The following is a 16,902-nucleotide window of genomic DNA, read 5'->3' as shown; positions in this document are numbered from 1 at the left end:
AGCATTGGAGTTGCCAGTTTCCTTCTTTCTAAATCTCTTCCTGATATCTTCATTTCCCCACTTGGGCTCTCATCTCCCACCCTTACTTACATACAGTTAAGGTCATCCTCCACCAGTTAAGGTCATTCCTCACACTCAGGGCTGCATCAAGGTTTGGTGTGCTCAGCACAAGAAATCATGGAGCTGCTGGATTGAGTCCAGAGGAGGCCATGGAGATGCTCCAAGGGCTGGAGCCTCTCTGCTCCAGCCAGGCTGGGAGAGCTGGAGGTGTTTGCATGGAGAGAGAAGGCTCCAGGGAGACCTTGAGCCCCTTCCAGGGCCTAAAGGGGCTCCAAAAGAGCTGCAGGGGGACTCTGGACAAGGGCTGGAAAGGACAGGACAAGGAGGAATGGCTTCCCACTGCCAGAGGGCAGGGTTAGATGAGATACTGGGGAGGAATTCTTGTCTGTGAAGGTGGTGCAACCCTAGCATAGGGTGCCCAGAAAAGCTTTGGCAGTTGCAGAGTGTTCCAGGCTATGCTGGACAGGGCTTGGAATAACCTGCCATAGGGGAAGGAGCCCCCACCCATGGCAGGAACACAAAATCAGATAATCTTAAAGGTCCCTTCCCCTGTGTTTCGATGAGTCAGTGTGGATGAGCTGGGGCAAGAGCTGATGTCCTTTTCCAGACCAAGCTAAAATGGTTGCTAGAGAAGCTGCAGATACTTGAGATTATCCAGGTGTGTGCTGCTGTGGCTCTTTTGAACATGCTGGATGGTGGCACAAAGGCATGGAGAGCAGCACCCTGGCAGGAGGGACATCAGTGGCACCCTGGGGGATGTGTCTCTTGGTGTAGGCCAGATTTATTCACACTCTTTCCTAGGTACGCCGTGTTCAATGAGGATGGATCCCTGGCTGAGCTGAAGGGGTTTGAAGTGAAACGCCGGGGAGAGCTGCAGCTGGTGAAAATATTCCAGTCGTCTGTGTTCGAAGCCTTTCTGAAAGGCAGCACCCTGGAGGAGGTCTACGCTTCCGTGGCCAAGGTGGCCGATTACTGGCTGGATGTGCTCTACAGCAAGGTAGGCATAGCTCAGCAAATCTGTGCTCCAAGGTGGAGCCTGGGAAGGAGCATCTGAGCTGGTTGGGCACTGTGGGAGGGTGGACTTTGCTTGCACAAAGTCAGTGGTCTCCTGTACCACTTTAACCCTCAGTCACTTCACAGATGACACTGAGCTGGGTGGGAGTGTTGATCTACTGGAAGGCTGGAAGCCCTGCAGAGGGATCTGGAGAGACTGGCTGTATGTGCCAAGCCCAGTGGTGTGAGGTTCAACAAGGCAAAGTCCCAGGTCCTGCACAGGGGTCACAAAAACCCCATGGAATGCTCCATGCTGCAGGCAGAGGGTGTGGGAAGGCATCTGAAAGGGAGTGCTGATCAACAGTTACTAAACATGTGCCCAGGTAAACAGGAAGGGCAATGGCCCCTGGCCTGTACCAGCCATAGTGTGGCAAACAGGACCAGGGCAGTGACCTGTGCTGGACGCTGGTGAGGCATCTTGAACCCTGGGGTCAGTTTTTGTCCCCTCATGACAAGAAAGATTTTAAGGGGCTGGAGCATATTCAGAGGAGGGAAAAGAGCTGGGGAAGTGGTTGGAGTGAAAGTCTAAGGAGGAGCAGTTGTGGGGGCTCAGCCTAGAGAAGAGGTGGTTCAGGGAGGACATTCTTAATCTACAACTCTCTGACAAATAGGGCAGAACCAGTTGGGAGTTGGGCACTTCTCCTGGTGACAGGATCAGAGGAAACAGCCTCAAATTGCAGCAGAGGAGTTTTAGGTTGAGTAATAGAGAAAATTTCATCTCCAAAATGATTGTCCAGCTCTGCCACAGGCTGCCCACAGCAGTGGTGGAGTCCCTATCCATGGAGGAATGTATAAGCTGTGTGGCTGTGACGCTTGGGTATGTGGGTTGGTGATGGCTTTGGTACTGCTGGGGGAATGGTTTGACTTGGTGATATTAGAGGGCTCTTCAACCCAAATGAATCTGTGATTCTATGAGACAAGGGAGTGGGAGGGAACAAGAATATAACTGTGTCCTTGTCATGACCTGCTGGTCCAGGGGCATGATGTTAATCATAAATTCTCATCAGGTTGAGCAAAGACACTGATCACATGTCAGGAGCTCTTATGTTTTATTGTATAGTTGCTGTAACTGAAGCAACCAGCCCACTGCATAAACTCAAAAGGTATTAGACAACAAGCTAGTTCTTGCAATAGACTTCCACAAGAGTGGAAGCAAGCAAGCCCTTAATTTTGTATGGAACATGTCAATAAGTTCTCAACTCCTACCACAAGCTCCTGAAAAGGCGCTGGCTCACAAGCTGCAATAGACCACCAATACTCAAGGGTACTGGCTAACAAGCTGCAGCACACCATCACACAAAGGTGCACATGAGCCACAACACCACTACTCAAGGATCCTGACAAACAAGCCACGACACACCTTTACACAAGCTCCCCACTCCCACAACAGGGTTCAATACCAAATATGAAGTAGAATATGATGGCCCTGCTTTGCTCAGCAAAGGGAAGAAAACAAAGAATATCACCAGTCCATCCTTAGATATGTGTTGGTCTTACTTTGGTCATGCCACATGGATGATCCAGAGCTGGGGCAAACAATGAGACAAAGAAAGTGGAAGAGAAAGAGAGGAGAAAAAGTAGGGAGGGGACCTATTTGCTCCCTTTCATGCACAGCAAGCCCTTCTCCTGGGTGTGTGTTGGAGAGGGGACTAAGCCTGAGTCTTAAGGCATAGCAGGGAATTGGCTCAAATCAGCACTGCCACACCTCCATGGGACCCTCTCTTCCAATCACACCTTTCCTGTAGCATTCTGAGCAGTACTTAGAATGTTTGAGACAAAACATGTTTAGTTCTGGTCCTCTATAGTCTTTGTTTTGTGATGCTGTTTTGCAACAAATTCTTGGTGAGCCTAACTTTGCATGCACAACACAAAGCTGTGCTGCCACAGCTGAGCTGTGGCACAAACTGATGCCAGCCTGAAACCCACACTCCCTCTTTTCTATAGAGCCCCACTGGCAGCTGCACCACGAAGCAATTCCCAGGCTCCCTGTAAAGAGACACATCAACTGTGTGTGGTGTTTCCTCTTCCAAACAGCAGCAAAGGTTGATCATTAGTTCTTCCTAACTTTGGGCTTTTCCCTGGCCTTCAGGCTGCCAACATGCCTGATTCAGAGCTGTTTGAGCTCATCTCAGAGAACCGGTCTATGTCACGCAAACTGGAGGACTACGGGGAGCAGAAGTCCACCTCCATCAGCACTGCCAGGCGCCTGGCAGAGTTTTTGGGGGACCAGATGGTGAAGGATGCAGGGCTGAGCTGTCGCTTCATCATTTCCAAGAAACCAGAAGGGTCTCCTGTTACTGAGAGGTAACCCCACCTGGAGGGGCCAGGGCTTCTGGCAGTGTGGGAGAAACCAAGAGGGGCTGGGCAGGTAGCAGGAAGGGAGGGAGCTAGAATACATGGCCAGGTGATCACCTGAATCTGGCATAGGCCATGAGCAGGGCAATGGGTAACACTGAACCAGTGGCCTCACCAGAGTTTAGGAGAAGCCTGGAGGATCTCCACAGGCTGAGAGAGTAGATTGTGGGGTGATGGGAAATTGATTCCATACCTTCCCCAGGGCCATCCCCCTTGCCATCTTCCAAGCCGAGCCCAGCGTGCGCAAGCACTACCTCCGAAAATGGCTGAAGAGCCCCTCGCTGCAGGACTTCAACATCCGTGCGGTGAGTGAGGCATCCCTGCAGATGACACCGCATCTGGGACAGGGGATCATACTTTTGGAGACACAACCTGGGCAGTGGCTTTCTGTGCCCACAAAGCAGGATGGCTGGGGTGAGGGTGTTACTGGGATGTTTGATCCTGTGTCTAGGGTCCCTTCTGCTTGGCTTTCTTTACTGCCCAAACTCTGTCCTCTTCCCAGATCCTGGACTGGGACTACTACATCGAGAGACTGGGCAGTACCATCCAGAAAATCATCACCATTCCTGCAGCCCTGCAGCAGGTATGGGGCAGTGGGGGTGTGGACAGGAGGAATGATTTGTGTGGGGGACTCTTTGATTCGGAGCTACTCTGCAGGTAAAGAACCCAGTGCCACGGGTCCGACACCCAGACTGGCTTCACAAGAAACTCCTAGAGAAGAATGATGTGTACAAACAGAAAAAAATCAATGAGCTTTTTGTTTCAGAAGGCAAAAAACAGGTAAAGAGGGGGGGGGGAAGATGCTGGCACTGCCTGTGAGGCTTTTCTCTTGCAGCCCCCATCCTTCTGCTCTCCTTGTTCTCTCAGATTCTTGCCAGCCGGCCTGTGGAGGGGCCACCCAACTCACAGGTTAATGACATAGAGGACTTTGGGGCTGTCAAGATCCCTCTGCCACTGGTTCCCATTGCAAATAAGCGGAAGCGCATCCCTGCAGCAGAGGAAAGCCAAGAGCTGTCCCAGGACCTGGAGCTGTCCCAGTCCTGGCGGGAGATCCTGGGCCCACCTCCACCCCTTGGCACCACCAAGGTAGGTGAAGCAGATTGTGCAGGGGATGCCCCAGGACTGTCTGTACTCATCTATCCAAGCAGCTTGGGTGCTTCCAGGAACAAGCTGTAGGTTTCACAGTTGCACTCTGTGAACCCTCACTCTGCGCACACACACAGCTCTGGGATACAAGGAGAAATATAACCAGGAGACAGAAAAACAATCATAAAAGAGAAAAGGGGACGGTGGCTTCACAGCTGGGGCAGGAACATGATGAGGGACTGGGGGCTGGAGGGCTAGTCTCTATGGTGTGATGTTACGGGGCTGGGGTGCTTTTGCTGATTTTGTGCTTACTGTTATCCACTCAGGAAGAGCATCTGGTCTGGCTGCGCTTCCACCAGAAGAAGTGGGAGCTGCAGGCCCGGCAGCGGCAGGAGCGGAGGAAGAGGCGGCGGCTGGAGGATGGTGGTATGGCGGCAGGCGGAGGAGTGGTCCGCGATGCCCTCTCCAAAGGGCTGAGCAGTTACCTGCGCCGGACAGCACGCAGCATCCTGGACTTGCCCTGGCAGGTCGTGCAGGTACCGGGGAGAGGACCTGCCACAGAGCAGTGTGGGGTACAAGCTTCACTCTGTGGTCAAACAGTGAAGTTCAGGAACCCTGACCTACCCCATGTGTTAGCCCTGGGGAGAGCCCAGGAGGGGCTGCAGAGCCTCAGACTCACGCAGATCTGGATAGAAACAGGTGCCTACAGAGTCATTCTTGGTGACTCTCAGATGCGTGGGTAGATCTGCTGGTGAGGCAGCTCTAGTTCAGCTTGCAGGCAGCATTGCACAGTCACAGAACAGCAAAAACATCAGCTGAAGCTGGGGCAGCTTTCGTGTCCCTCTGGTCCCACATCCTGCTCAATCAGGGCCACCCAGAGCTGGAGTCCCAGAACCACATCCTGGAATATCTCCAAGGATGGAGAGTGCCACTTCCATCCATAGGCAACCTGGACCAGGTTCACCTTTGCAGGGAAGAAGTTTCTGACATGCAGAGGAACCCTCCTGCATTGTGCCCATGATGTCTGGTCCTGCCACTGGGCACCACTGGGAAGAGTCAGGTTCTGTCCTCTCTGCACTTCCCTTTGGGTATATACATGTGGATGAGATCCCTCTGAGCTTTTTCTGCTCTGAGATGGACAGTCCCAGTTCTGCCAGTCTTCCCTGATATGAAAGATGCTCCAATCCCTTCCTCCTCCTTGTGGCCCTTCACTCTGTTCCATAAGTCCATGTCCTGTGTTGAGGAGCCCAGCATTGAACATGGGATTCCAGTGGTGCCTAAAAGCAGACAATGTAGAAATGAAGAGGTGGATTGGTGTCATCCAGGTGTTTTTACAAACCTTTGTTATGTGTGGCCACCTAAGCCCAGCCCCTGTCACCCACATCATCCTCCAGAAAGGTGTCAGAGCTGCAGGTCCAGGACTTCAGAGTGACTTGGATGACATTCCCTGAAGCTGGTTGGCTAGCCCGAGGCAGAGTTTTCTTCATGGTGCCCTGGGACAATAGCAGGACACTGGGACTCCAGAGCTGAAAGTGATGACTCTCTAAGCCCCCCACTTTGTTTTTAGCCACCAACTGACATATAGATCCCCAGAGCACTCTGCAGTGTAGATGTAAGCACTGATGGCATATTGGATCTCCTGCTAACACTGACCTCATGCCCCATGTCCTGCAGATCACTGAGACCAGCCAGCCTGGGCTGTTCCGGTTGTGGGCGGTGATAGGGAGCGACCTGCACTGCATCAAGCTGAGCATCCCCCGTGTCTTCTATGTCAACCAGCGTGTCCCAAAGCCTGAGGAGGGAACAGCCTACAGGAAGGTGAGGACCTGCCCCTTCTGGAAGGGGAAACAGCTGCTTGCACTGAGGTAAGGCACCTCACCTCCCCTGTAAGCAGGAGTTATGAGCATCTGCCACACAACACCTCATTCTCCTACCCCATGGATATCCCTCATCCAGACCCTCGTCTCTGCTAATCCCAGCCTGCCTGGAAATCAAGTTCTCTGTTACAGGAATTTGTAACATGCATGAGCATAACCCACTGATATCCTTAGGAGAGGGCACCAGGAGCTGGCCTGGCTCAGAGTCTGGCTCCTGGCAGTGGTGCCATGTGGTGGGATGTGTCCCAATTATCCTGTCCTTTACCTTGGCAGGTAAACAGGATCTTGCCCCGCTCAAACTTAGTTTACAACTTGTATGAATACTCTGTTCCTGAAGACATGTACCAAGAGCACATCAATGAAATCAATGCAGACCTCTCTGCTCCGGACATTGAGGGAGTATATGAGACACAGGTAACTCTTCAAGTGCTCGTCTTTAAGGGTTGCTGAGCAGTAGCTTGTTAGTCTGAGTTCCAGTGGTGAGACACCAAAAATCCAAAACCTTGGACATTGTCCAAGAAACTGGGAGTTATGCTCATATGCACAGAAGTATCAGCACATGGGTTGCAGTATGTTGAGAAAGGGATTTCAATTTATTCGGAGTTAGGAAACTTTGGGGAAAGAAATTGAGAGCTTCCTCTAAACTAATCCTGAGCCAGGCTGCTGGTATTTGAACCAGGAAAAAGAAGGGGCATTTGGAGTAAAGCTGGGGAAAACCCCAACATATGTGGAGTGATACAAAAGTCTGAGTGCCATGTCCTCTAAAACAAGGTTGTAAAAGCTTTAGAAAAAAGAGCAGCATATAACTTGGAAGTTCAGGAAGAGCAAGAACAACCTAAATTAAATACTTTACACAGCAATGGGGCTAAAATTCAATTTGCCAATGCTGAAAATGAAGGTGGGAACCTGGGGTGCTTGCTCCCGGTGAGGATACTGGTTTGTCCTGTAGATCAAAAGCTAATGACAGGAATTTAATGAAGAAGATACTGTGGTGAAGAGACCTGGCCTGTATAGAACTGCAGAATAGACCACACCATTATAAGAGTGGAGTTAAAGAAAGCATAAAGGCAGGTGAATTTGATATTGAAATGCACTGTAGGTTTATTATGGATTAAAAGTCCTGAGTAGGACCAGTTTTGCTGTGAGCAGAGGTGCCACTGCCTATGTAATCCTTTCTGAGGTGCAGGAGGCTGCAAGGGCAGAAAGATCATCACAGAGTTGGGAGACTTGCTACTCAAGTTACTGGTGTAACCTGTGAAGAATTCTAGTGGGACATAGTTAAAGAAATTTTTTATTCACCTTAAGTTTCTAGTTTTGAAAAATTTGAAGAAAGGTCTCTGAAGGCAAGGCACAACTATTAATGATTATGTAGAGGCTGTGAAATCCTGTGGTGATGTAAAAGTTTGAACCATATATGCCAACAGCAATTGAAAATGGTGCCCACCAAACCCTGCTGCGGTTTAGTAAGCAGCACCCAAAACAAACTTCAGATTACTTGTCCAAAGTGACTGGCATGTACCCAAATTATTTAGATCTATAGACCTTCCTCTAGAAAAATCTGAGTCTTCTCCACTCTAGTAGTGTTTAATAAGTGGGAAGAGGAAATACCAAGAAGTTAAGGGAAATTAAAATGAGCAGCTGAAGTAAAACAAAGGGCATAGAGAAATTTTAAAGATATGAAGGGTTTTAGATAGTCATGGGGTAGCAGCAGCATCTGTCATCTGAGGGGAGGTTGAGTGAGTTGGACTGTGCAGCCTAGAAGAGGCTCAGGGGACCTGCTCAATCAGAAGAGTGGAGAAAAGGACCCAGGCTCTGGCGCCCAGGAAAGAATGAACAACAGTAGACACAACCTAAAATATGAAAATGATGTGTAAATTTCAGAAAAAACTTCTGAAAATATTGTTGAGCAGGTTGCCCAAGGGGGTTCTGGAGTTTTCATCTTCAGAGACATAGTTAACCCAGCTGAACACTGACCAGGGGAAGGAAAGATCTGTCTTGGTCTTTAAACATCTGCAGTGCAGTTCTGATCATTATCCCAAAAAATGCAGCAGGAATAACAGAGAGATGCAAGAAAGGGAACAGTTTGCCTTCGGGAATGGAACTTAGATGGGAATGCTTCACCTTGCTGAAGAGATGTGAGGGGCCTCTACAACTAAAACTAGCACAAGGGAAGAGCAATCAGGCAAGAAATGTTTATTGCTTCTCGCTAGTTTGGGACTAGGTTCCTCAGCAAGGCATTCAAGAGTCTCCTGCAGCACTGGATTTGATAGATACGGGGTTAATAAAACAGGATGGATCTGTGGTGAATCTCCCACCGTGCTGTTCATCTGGAGGTTCAAATGGAGCCCCTACCTCAGACTGACAAACCACAAGTTGAAGAGCAGCAAGATTGCCCAAATATTGGTCCACATGTCCTCCAAAGTACCTTCATGGAAGGATCTGGGCCTAGATGGGAAGATGTGGATTTTGAGATACCTGTTCTATACCTTTAGCAAGGCTGGTAATACCAAACTCATGCCAAGGCACCTTGGATATGTGCTACCTGTGGTTAATCTGGGTTATTCTGGGTCTGCAACCCCCAAGAAGAGCTTAGTAGCAGTTATTCCATCACATCTCTCCCCATCATTACAGGTGCCACTGCTCTTCCGTGCCCTGATCCACCTGGGCTGTGTGTGCATGGTCAGCAGGCATCTTGTCCGGCACCTGGCAGGGCGAGAGGCTGAAACCTTCAACATCGAGCACCTGGAGATGCGCTCACTGGCTCAGTTCCCTTACCTGGAGCCAGGTGAGACATCCTGGGAGAGGGGCTCCTGGGGCACCTGGCGCCCATGGGCATCACTGATGTTCTGTGCTCTGTGTCTCTAGGAAGTATTCACCACATCTACCTGTACCACAGCTCTCAGGGCAGCAAGGCACTCCTGGGCCTCTTCATCCCCTCACAGCGCAAAGCTGCCATCTTTGTGCTGGACAAGGTAAAGAGGGCTGTGGAGAGTGGAAAATTGGGGCTGCTGATGGCTGCACATGCCCTGGCTGTGTGCCCTGACAGCCCAAAAAGCTCCCATGTCCTGGACTGATCCCCACAGCGTGGGTAGCAGAGAAGGGAGAGATTCTGCCCCTCTGCTTTGCTCAGGTGAGAGCTCATATGCAGAGCTGACTCCAGCCTGGGGTTTGCAATGTAGGAAGGATGCAGAGCTGCTAAATTAAGTTCAGAGGCCACAGAAATGCTCTGATGAAGGCTGGAGTACTTCTGCTTTGTATACAGGCTGGGAGAACTGGAGGTGTTCAACCAGGAGAAGAGAAGGCTCCAGGGGGACCTTAGAGCCCCTTCCAGTACCTAAAGAGAGCTGGAAAGGAATTTTGGACAAGGGATGGAGTGACAGAAAAAGGGGAAATAGCTTCCCACTACCAGAGAGCAAGGTTAGGTGGGATATTGGGAGGAAATTGTTCCCTGTGAGGGTGATGAGGCCCTGGCACAGGTTTGCTGGCAAAGCTGTGGCTGCCCTATCCCCAGAAGTGTTCTAGGCCAGGTTGGATGGGGCCTGGAGCAACCTGGTCTAGTTGACCTTAGGTTGCACCAGGGGAAGTTTAGGATGAATATTAGGAAAAACTTCACCAAAAGGGTTGTCAAGCCCTGGCACAGCTGTCCAGGACGGTGGTGGAATTGCCATCCCAGGAGGGATTTAAAAGATGTGAGGATGTGGCACTTGGAGACAGGGTTTAGTGGTGGCCTTGGCAGTGTTGGGTAAACAGCTGCACTTGATCATAAAGGTATTTTCCAACCTAAACAATTCTGAAATTATGTATTGTCCCTGTCCGTGGCAGGGGGTTGGACTAGACAACCTTTAAAGGTCCCTTCCCCTCCAGACCTGGTAGAGCCAGGCAGCAGGAGGTTTCTCCATACATCGCACATCCCTGCCATATTTCAGCAGGGCCCTTGGCACTGCACATCCCAGGCTCGCTCTCCTCCTGCTCTGACCTGGTCCCTCTTGCACCCAGGTACGCAGTAACCAGATGCCAAACCTCACCACCTTGTTCTCGGTGGAGCGCGCGGCTCTGCTGGAGAAGGTGGGCAAGGAGCTGTTGCCCCCAGACAAACACACCTTTGAGGTACGCGCTGAGACCGACCCCAAGGCCATCTACAGAGGTGTCCAGCGGCTGCTCTTGGGCTACAAGGTGAGATGAAAGTGTGGGGAAGGTTTCAGTGGGACTGTTTGGACTAAGGGAAGGATGCTGTGGAAGGCACTGGTACACCAGTTCCAAGAACACCTGCTTGTAACTGCTGGACCCAAGGTCATGAAGTAGGTGTTTGTTTTGCTTGTGGGGGGCTTATCTGGGGCAGTGCCAGCAGCAGTGCCACCTCAGGATGTTGCCTCATCCCTGCGCTCAGCTGGTGGTGTTGGAGGTGGGTGCATGCTTCAGGAATGCTGTGGTGTGCTGTCCCAGGACCGTGGGGACCTGCTGTGGGAATGGGGCACCTGACACAACCAGCTTCCTGTTGAGCATGTGAGAGGTGCACTAGGACATGTCTCTTTCTTCTTGGTGCAGGACGAGCGCCGGGGCCCCACACTGGTGGCTGTGCAATCCAACTGGGACCTGAAACAGCTGGCGAGTGGTATCCCCATCATTGAGGAGTTCCCCTTGGTCCCCATCCGGCTGGTAGATGACATCAGCTACTCGGTCCTGGACTGGCAGCGCCATGCTGCCCGCCGCATGATTCGCCACTACCTCAACCTGGACACCTGCCTTTCCCAGGCTTTTGAAATGAGCAGGTACCCAGGGTGGCCATGCTCCCCTGAGGCTGCCATGCCCTCAGTGGAACCACAGGAGCAGCCTCATCCCTTGAGGGGATGGTCAGGGTCCCTGTTTTCCCTGCAGCCATGCTCATGCCAGTGACCACTGATGTCTCTGTGCTTCAGGTACTACCACATCCCCATTGGAAACCTCCCTGATGATATCTCCACCTTTGGCTCCGACCTGTTCTTCTCACGCCACCTTCGTCGTCACAACCACCTGTTGTGGCTGTCCCCCACAGCCCGCCCTGACCTGGGGGGGAAGGAGGCTGATGACAACCGCCTGGTCATGGAGTTTGATGAGAGAGCCTCAGTTGAGATCAACAACCCTGGCTGCTACTCCACAGGTGAAGAGGGAGAAAGGTGGTAGCACTGAATGGGGCAGAGCTGGATCCTGTTTTGTGAGTCCTGCAGAGGTGTGGATGCAATCCCCAAAGAGTCTCTATGGTGATAGTAGTAACAGTTGTAAGGAGGATGCTAGGGGCATGTCCTGGAGCAAGGAAGGAAGGCTCATCTGAAACATCTTTAGGCATCAAAATGGGAATTCTTTACCAATGGCCAATGACAGCAGCACTTGGCAGTCCACCTGCAATGTTGTCAGCACAAGGACAGCTCACTTGGTCATCACTGGTCACACTGGGACAGGTCTCTCTTAGGCAGTTTGAGTGTAATGAGTTCTTCTGAGGTCCAATTTGCAGGAAAGCTGTTGGTCTCCAGAAGGTCAGTAGGCCCAAGTCTTGTTGAAAGACAAGGCTCAGTCAACAGCTATGAAGGTCCAGTCATGCCTGTGAAAGCATCTGCCCTCTGAGTGCAGTAGCATCTATAGATCACCTGTACTTGTGAAAAGCACTTCTGGCAGCAGCAGGGAGGGTGTTCCTGGTCCTTTCCCTGCCTCCCTGCTGACAGTTGTGTCTGCTCTTAGTGTGTCTGGAGCTGGACATCCAGAGCCTGGCTGTGAACACCGTGTTGCAGTCCCACCACGTGAATGACATGGAAGGAGGCTCCAGCATGAGCATTAGCTTCGATGTGATTCAGCAGGCGTCCCTGGAGGACATGGTGACAGGGAACCAAGCTGCCAACATCCCAGCCAGCTATGATGAGACTGCCCTCTGTTCCAACACTTTCAGGTGTGGCTTGAGAAAGAGGAGGAGGTAGAATAGGTGGTCTCCATCCTGGCAGGTCCCCCAGGGTTTAGCCTTTCCCCCGCCGTGGAGCTTGTAGGGTGCTCCAAGTATAAATCCAGGCCTCAGATGCATGGCAGGCATCTTCTCCAACACATTGGAAGATCCTCAGAGCTGCCTGGTGCCTCAGCTAACAGATGTGTGGGGATGTTGCTTTCTCCTTTGTTCATGCTCCACCAGGATGTAGAGGCACATATTATATGCTGAGGGCTGAAGAAGGGAGTTCCTATTCTAAATCCTCTAGTGTGTCTGTAAACATACCCCTGTCAGGAAGGGGGAAGGTGTTGCTGGTGGCTGGTGGGGTGATGCCGGTCTCTGCTCTCTGGCAGAATTTTGAAGAGCATGGTGGTGAGCTGGGTGAAGGAGATCACACAATACCACAACGTCTATGCAGACAACCAGGTCATTCATTTTTACCGCTGGCTCCGTTCTCCTTCCTCCCTGCTCTATGACCCGGCACTGCACCGCACGCTCCACAACATGATGAAGAAGCTTTTCCTGCAGTAAGTGAGGTCTGAAGTGTGCCAGTCTGGTGGATGGGGAATGGAGAGGTGTGATGTTAGTGACCAGGATGCTGGCACCCACAGTGATCTGCCAGAAAGGTGGGCAGTAGGATGAACCTCTCATCCTCTTTGGGTGACTTGCTCAGTGTTGCTACATGTTGACTCTAGGCTGAGGGATCAACACATGTGCTTTGGGTCACGTCTGCCCCTCGGGCATTGCTTTCCCACCCACTGACCCCACACTGTGCCCTGCTGCAGGCTGGTGGCTGAGTTCAAACGCCTGGGCTCCTCTGTGGTCTACGCCAACTTCAACCGCATCATCCTGTGCACCAAGAAGCGGCACATTGAGGATGCCATCAGCTACATGGAGTACATCATCAACAGGTGAGGTGCACCCAGAGATGAGGCTCTTGGGTGGTGGGGCTGAGGCAGGACTCAAGGCCAGGGAGGAGTATGCTGACTTTTTGCCTTTTAATGCACCTCAAAACTGAATTTATTACTTTTTCTGGCAAAGCTACTGACGGGGCAAAGCTTCCCAGTTCTCTTTCTGCCATGCCTGGAGTAGTGATCTGTCTGTAGCTGCCCTCTATAAGCAATATTCCAAGTATACTCATAGAATTCAATCCTGAAGAGACCTCCAGGAGAGCCTGAGATGCCCAGCAGCTGATGCTGGCTGGCTGCATCCCAGCTGTGGTATAGGCACCTTGACACAAGAACAAGAGAGCCATGACTTCCCCCGCTACGAACCCTAGCAAGGGTCCAATGGGAAAGGGGACACCCCTCTCTCCTGGCCAGCACCACCTCCCCGCAGTGTCCCATGGAGAAGAGATTATGCTGACACAGGAACTGACTGCAGTTTCCTCCCTCCAGCATCCACTCCAAGGAGATCTTCCACTCTCTGACTATCTCATTCTCCCGCTGCTGGGAGTTCCTGCTCTGGATGGACCCAGCAAATTATGGAGGTATCAAGGGAAAAGTGGATTCTCGCATCCATTATGGGGAGGTAAGAGATGGGAAGCACCCTGTCCCTTGGGAGCAGAGCAGGGGGCTGTTGACTGGGCATGAGGGACTGCTATGCTTAGGACCCCCAGAAGGACACCAGCAAGACATTGGAGGAGGAGGAGGAGAGTGGGGAAGAGGAGGTGGTGAGGGAAGAAGAAGAGGAGAAAGGGGAGCCAGATGTGGAGGAGCTGCTGGAGAACAACTGGAACATTGCACAGTTCCTGCCCCAGGCCGGCTCCTGCCAGAGCTACTTCTTGATGATCATATCAGGTGAGCAGTATGGAGAGGTGCCAAGGTCATTGTGCCCCTTCTGTGCCAACTCTGGGTAGGAGCTGGAGCCTTGCCTATGTCTTCCCAGCCTACATCGTGGCTGTGTACCACAGCATGAAGGAGGAACTGCGGCGTAACACCCCTGGGAGCACCCCCATCAAGAGGAGAAGCACAAGTCAGGTGTCCCAGGAGGCTCTGGGGGAGCTGAGGGCCATGCCTGGTGAGTGCCACGCCCCAGGGCAGCCCTGCTGCAGGCAGAGGGCACCCACCTTTCTTGCTGCTGTGCCACCAATCAGTTCAAACGGTCTGCTTTACACCTCTAGGCATGATCACCTTCTCACAAGATTATGTGGCAAATGAGCTCACCCAAAGCTTCTTCACCGTCACCCAGAAGATCCAGAAGAAGATGGCTGGTTCCCAGAATGCCAGAGAGCCCTCAGACATGTTCCCAGTCCTGCCTGGCTCCTACCTGCCACTCAACAACCCAGCTCTAGAGTTCATCAAATACGTCTGCAAGGTCAGTGGGGGTGGGCCAGGCCCCTTGGCTGAAGGATTGGGGTCTGAACTGAAATTCTGGTCCTTGTCCATTGCTGCAGCTTTTCCCAGGATGTATCTTCAGTTTACTGGGCCCTGAAATCCATATGAGGGTCACAAGGATCTGAGCTGTCCTGAGAACATTTCTGCTGCTTGGCTCACCTAGCTTTTATCCTTGCAGGTCCTCTCCCTAGATACCAACATAACCAACCAGGTGAACAAACTACGCCGGGACCTGCTGCGCCTCATTGAGGTGGGAGAGTTCTCAGAAGCAGCCCAGTTTCGGGACCCTTGCCGCTCCTATGTGCTTCCTGAAGTCATCTGCAGGAACTGCAACTTCTGCAGAGACTTGGACCTGTGCAAGGACCCTGCCCTTTCCCAGGTGCATCCCCTCTCCTAGGGACAATAGAAGCCCCAGTACAGCAATGCTGGAGGCCAGCCAATCATCTTACCCACTTTATCTCCCTTTATCAACTTTGTTCTGCAGTTCTCCCTGCTGTCCATGATCATCCTCACCTAAAGCAAATTTTCTGTTCATGTTTTCTAGCTGCGTGTGGTGGATCTGAGCATGCCTGTGCTTTGGCTTATGTTCTGTCCTCTCCAGAAACAAGTTCCACCATCCCAGTGCATGGGACTTGCGGTGCTTACATCCCTCTCTTTTGCCCCTAGGATAGGTTGGTGCTGCCCGGCTGGCTCTGCCCCAACTGCCATGTGCAGTATGATACTGATGCCATTGAGATGGCGCTGGTGGAAGCCCTGCAGAAGAAGCTGATGGCCTTTGTGCTGCAGGACCTGGTAAGCACAGGGATCTCCTACTCTGCCCATTCCTGTGGTTATCTGTGCCTGGACACATGCACTTGGCCACTGGCAGAGGGGCTTGGCCTCATCTCTTGACCCACCTGAACTTCCTTGGCCTCCAGGTGTGCAAAAAGTGTCACGGCGTGAAGGAGAGACACATGCCTGTGTATTGCAGCTGTGCTGGAGACTTCGCCCTCACCATCTCCTCCCAGGTATTTCCAACACTTGCCCTGCCCAGCCCCAGCCCAGCAGCTCAGTGAGAGGCCCTAAGGTGCACTGTGCCTCTGCCTCTGCTCTAACTGCACGACCCCTGGCACCTGCTGAGCTGCTCCCTGGCCAGCCACTCCATCAGAATCCCCGGCTGACCAGGATGCTGGGCAGCCTCCTTCCCTCCCTGTTGTCCTCTCCCCAGGTCTTCATGGATCATGTCAGTGTCTTCCGGAATATTGCCCGGCATTATGGCATGGCCTACCTGCTGGAAACCATTGAGTGGCTGCTGCACACCAACCTCCAGCTCCAGCAGTGAGGGCTGGGCTGCTCTTCCTGCCTACTCCATGCTCTCACATCCATGGAGAGTGGTACTGGACCCCCTTGGCCATGGGCCAGACCACAGAGACTGCACACCCCTCCTGCAGTGAGGGAAGTGGGGGAGAGCCATGCTTGGGTCTGGGTTGTCTTTGCCCATAGCTGCCTGGTGGGAGACTTGGGACTTTCCAGTGGCTGAAACTGGGTTCCATAGGTCTGTGCTGGCCCCAGGTGTGGTTTTAATTTTCAATTTCTGTAAATAAATGGGTGGTAGAAGGCAGGTGTAGTTTTAAAGGAGGGAGGAATTGGGCTGTGGGTGCCAGTGGCTGTGGCACCACCCATAGCCTGGGGCATACTGGTGGCTGTGGTACCACTGGCTTCACCTCATCCTCAGCCCAGCCCTCGCCAGCATGAGGCAAAGCAGTACCCACAGGTGCTGCCCACACCTGCCAGCAGGTCCTGCCTGTAAGCAGCTGGCTGCGGTGGGGTGACTTCCCTGTGATAATGTGCTTGGGCCTGCTTGGCCTGAGCACTTGTCAGCTCTCATTAAAGTGAATCTGTCTGGTGAGGTGGGGGGCCTGAGACCCTATACACATCCCTGCAACAGGACCAGCAGCCCATGGCTGGAGGCTGTACATCCCCACCATGGCAGTGCAGGTTTGGAGGATGGGGACGCAGCCACCAGCTCTGACACCCGTGTCCCTTCATTTCACTGCAGTGAGTAGCCCTAGGCAAGGTTTATTGACAGCCTGGGACTGGCAGTGGTGGCAGGTGGGTTGTGGGACATATCCCACTCTTCCATGTGTGCTGCTCCTCATGGAGGCAGCAGGTCCCTCAGAACTGGGGTACTGATAGTTTCAGTCAGAGC

General features: G+C 52.3%; 1 protein-coding gene across 1 annotated transcript in view; it reads left to right on the top strand.

Moving 5' to 3' along the window:
• The window catches only part of POLE (DNA polymerase epsilon, catalytic subunit), a 33,725-nt gene extending 17,411 nt beyond the window's left edge, over positions 1-16,314 (top strand). The window contains exons 24-48 of the mRNA XM_021536782.2: positions 862-1,057; positions 3,203-3,417; positions 3,671-3,773; positions 3,971-4,051; positions 4,126-4,248; positions 4,336-4,554; positions 4,881-5,090; positions 6,229-6,372; positions 6,705-6,845; positions 9,063-9,216; positions 9,297-9,403; positions 10,428-10,604; positions 10,977-11,200; positions 11,348-11,568; positions 12,144-12,348; positions 12,732-12,905; positions 13,164-13,289; positions 13,776-13,908; positions 13,988-14,177; positions 14,266-14,397; positions 14,501-14,694; positions 14,893-15,093; positions 15,381-15,506; positions 15,632-15,721; positions 15,922-16,314. Of these exons, the coding sequence (XP_021392457.2) occupies positions 862-1,057; positions 3,203-3,417; positions 3,671-3,773; positions 3,971-4,051; positions 4,126-4,248; positions 4,336-4,554; positions 4,881-5,090; positions 6,229-6,372; positions 6,705-6,845; positions 9,063-9,216; positions 9,297-9,403; positions 10,428-10,604; positions 10,977-11,200; positions 11,348-11,568; positions 12,144-12,348; positions 12,732-12,905; positions 13,164-13,289; positions 13,776-13,908; positions 13,988-14,177; positions 14,266-14,397; positions 14,501-14,694; positions 14,893-15,093; positions 15,381-15,506; positions 15,632-15,721; positions 15,922-16,035 (4,000 nt within the window). The 3' untranslated portion in view covers positions 16,036-16,314. The remainder of the gene's footprint in view (positions 1-861; positions 1,058-3,202; positions 3,418-3,670; positions 3,774-3,970; positions 4,052-4,125; positions 4,249-4,335; positions 4,555-4,880; positions 5,091-6,228; positions 6,373-6,704; positions 6,846-9,062; positions 9,217-9,296; positions 9,404-10,427; positions 10,605-10,976; positions 11,201-11,347; positions 11,569-12,143; positions 12,349-12,731; positions 12,906-13,163; positions 13,290-13,775; positions 13,909-13,987; positions 14,178-14,265; positions 14,398-14,500; positions 14,695-14,892; positions 15,094-15,380; positions 15,507-15,631; positions 15,722-15,921) is intronic.
• Positions 16,315-16,902: the final 588 nt, after the last annotated feature.

The sequence above is a fragment of the Lonchura striata genome, chromosome 18 (genome assembly GCF_046129695.1).
Source record: "Lonchura striata isolate bLonStr1 chromosome 18, bLonStr1.mat, whole genome shotgun sequence".
Classification (NCBI taxonomy): domain Eukaryota; kingdom Metazoa; phylum Chordata; class Aves; order Passeriformes; family Estrildidae; genus Lonchura; species Lonchura striata.
Note: the sequence above shows the minus strand (reverse complement) of the source record. Positions and strands in the feature narration are given on the sequence as shown.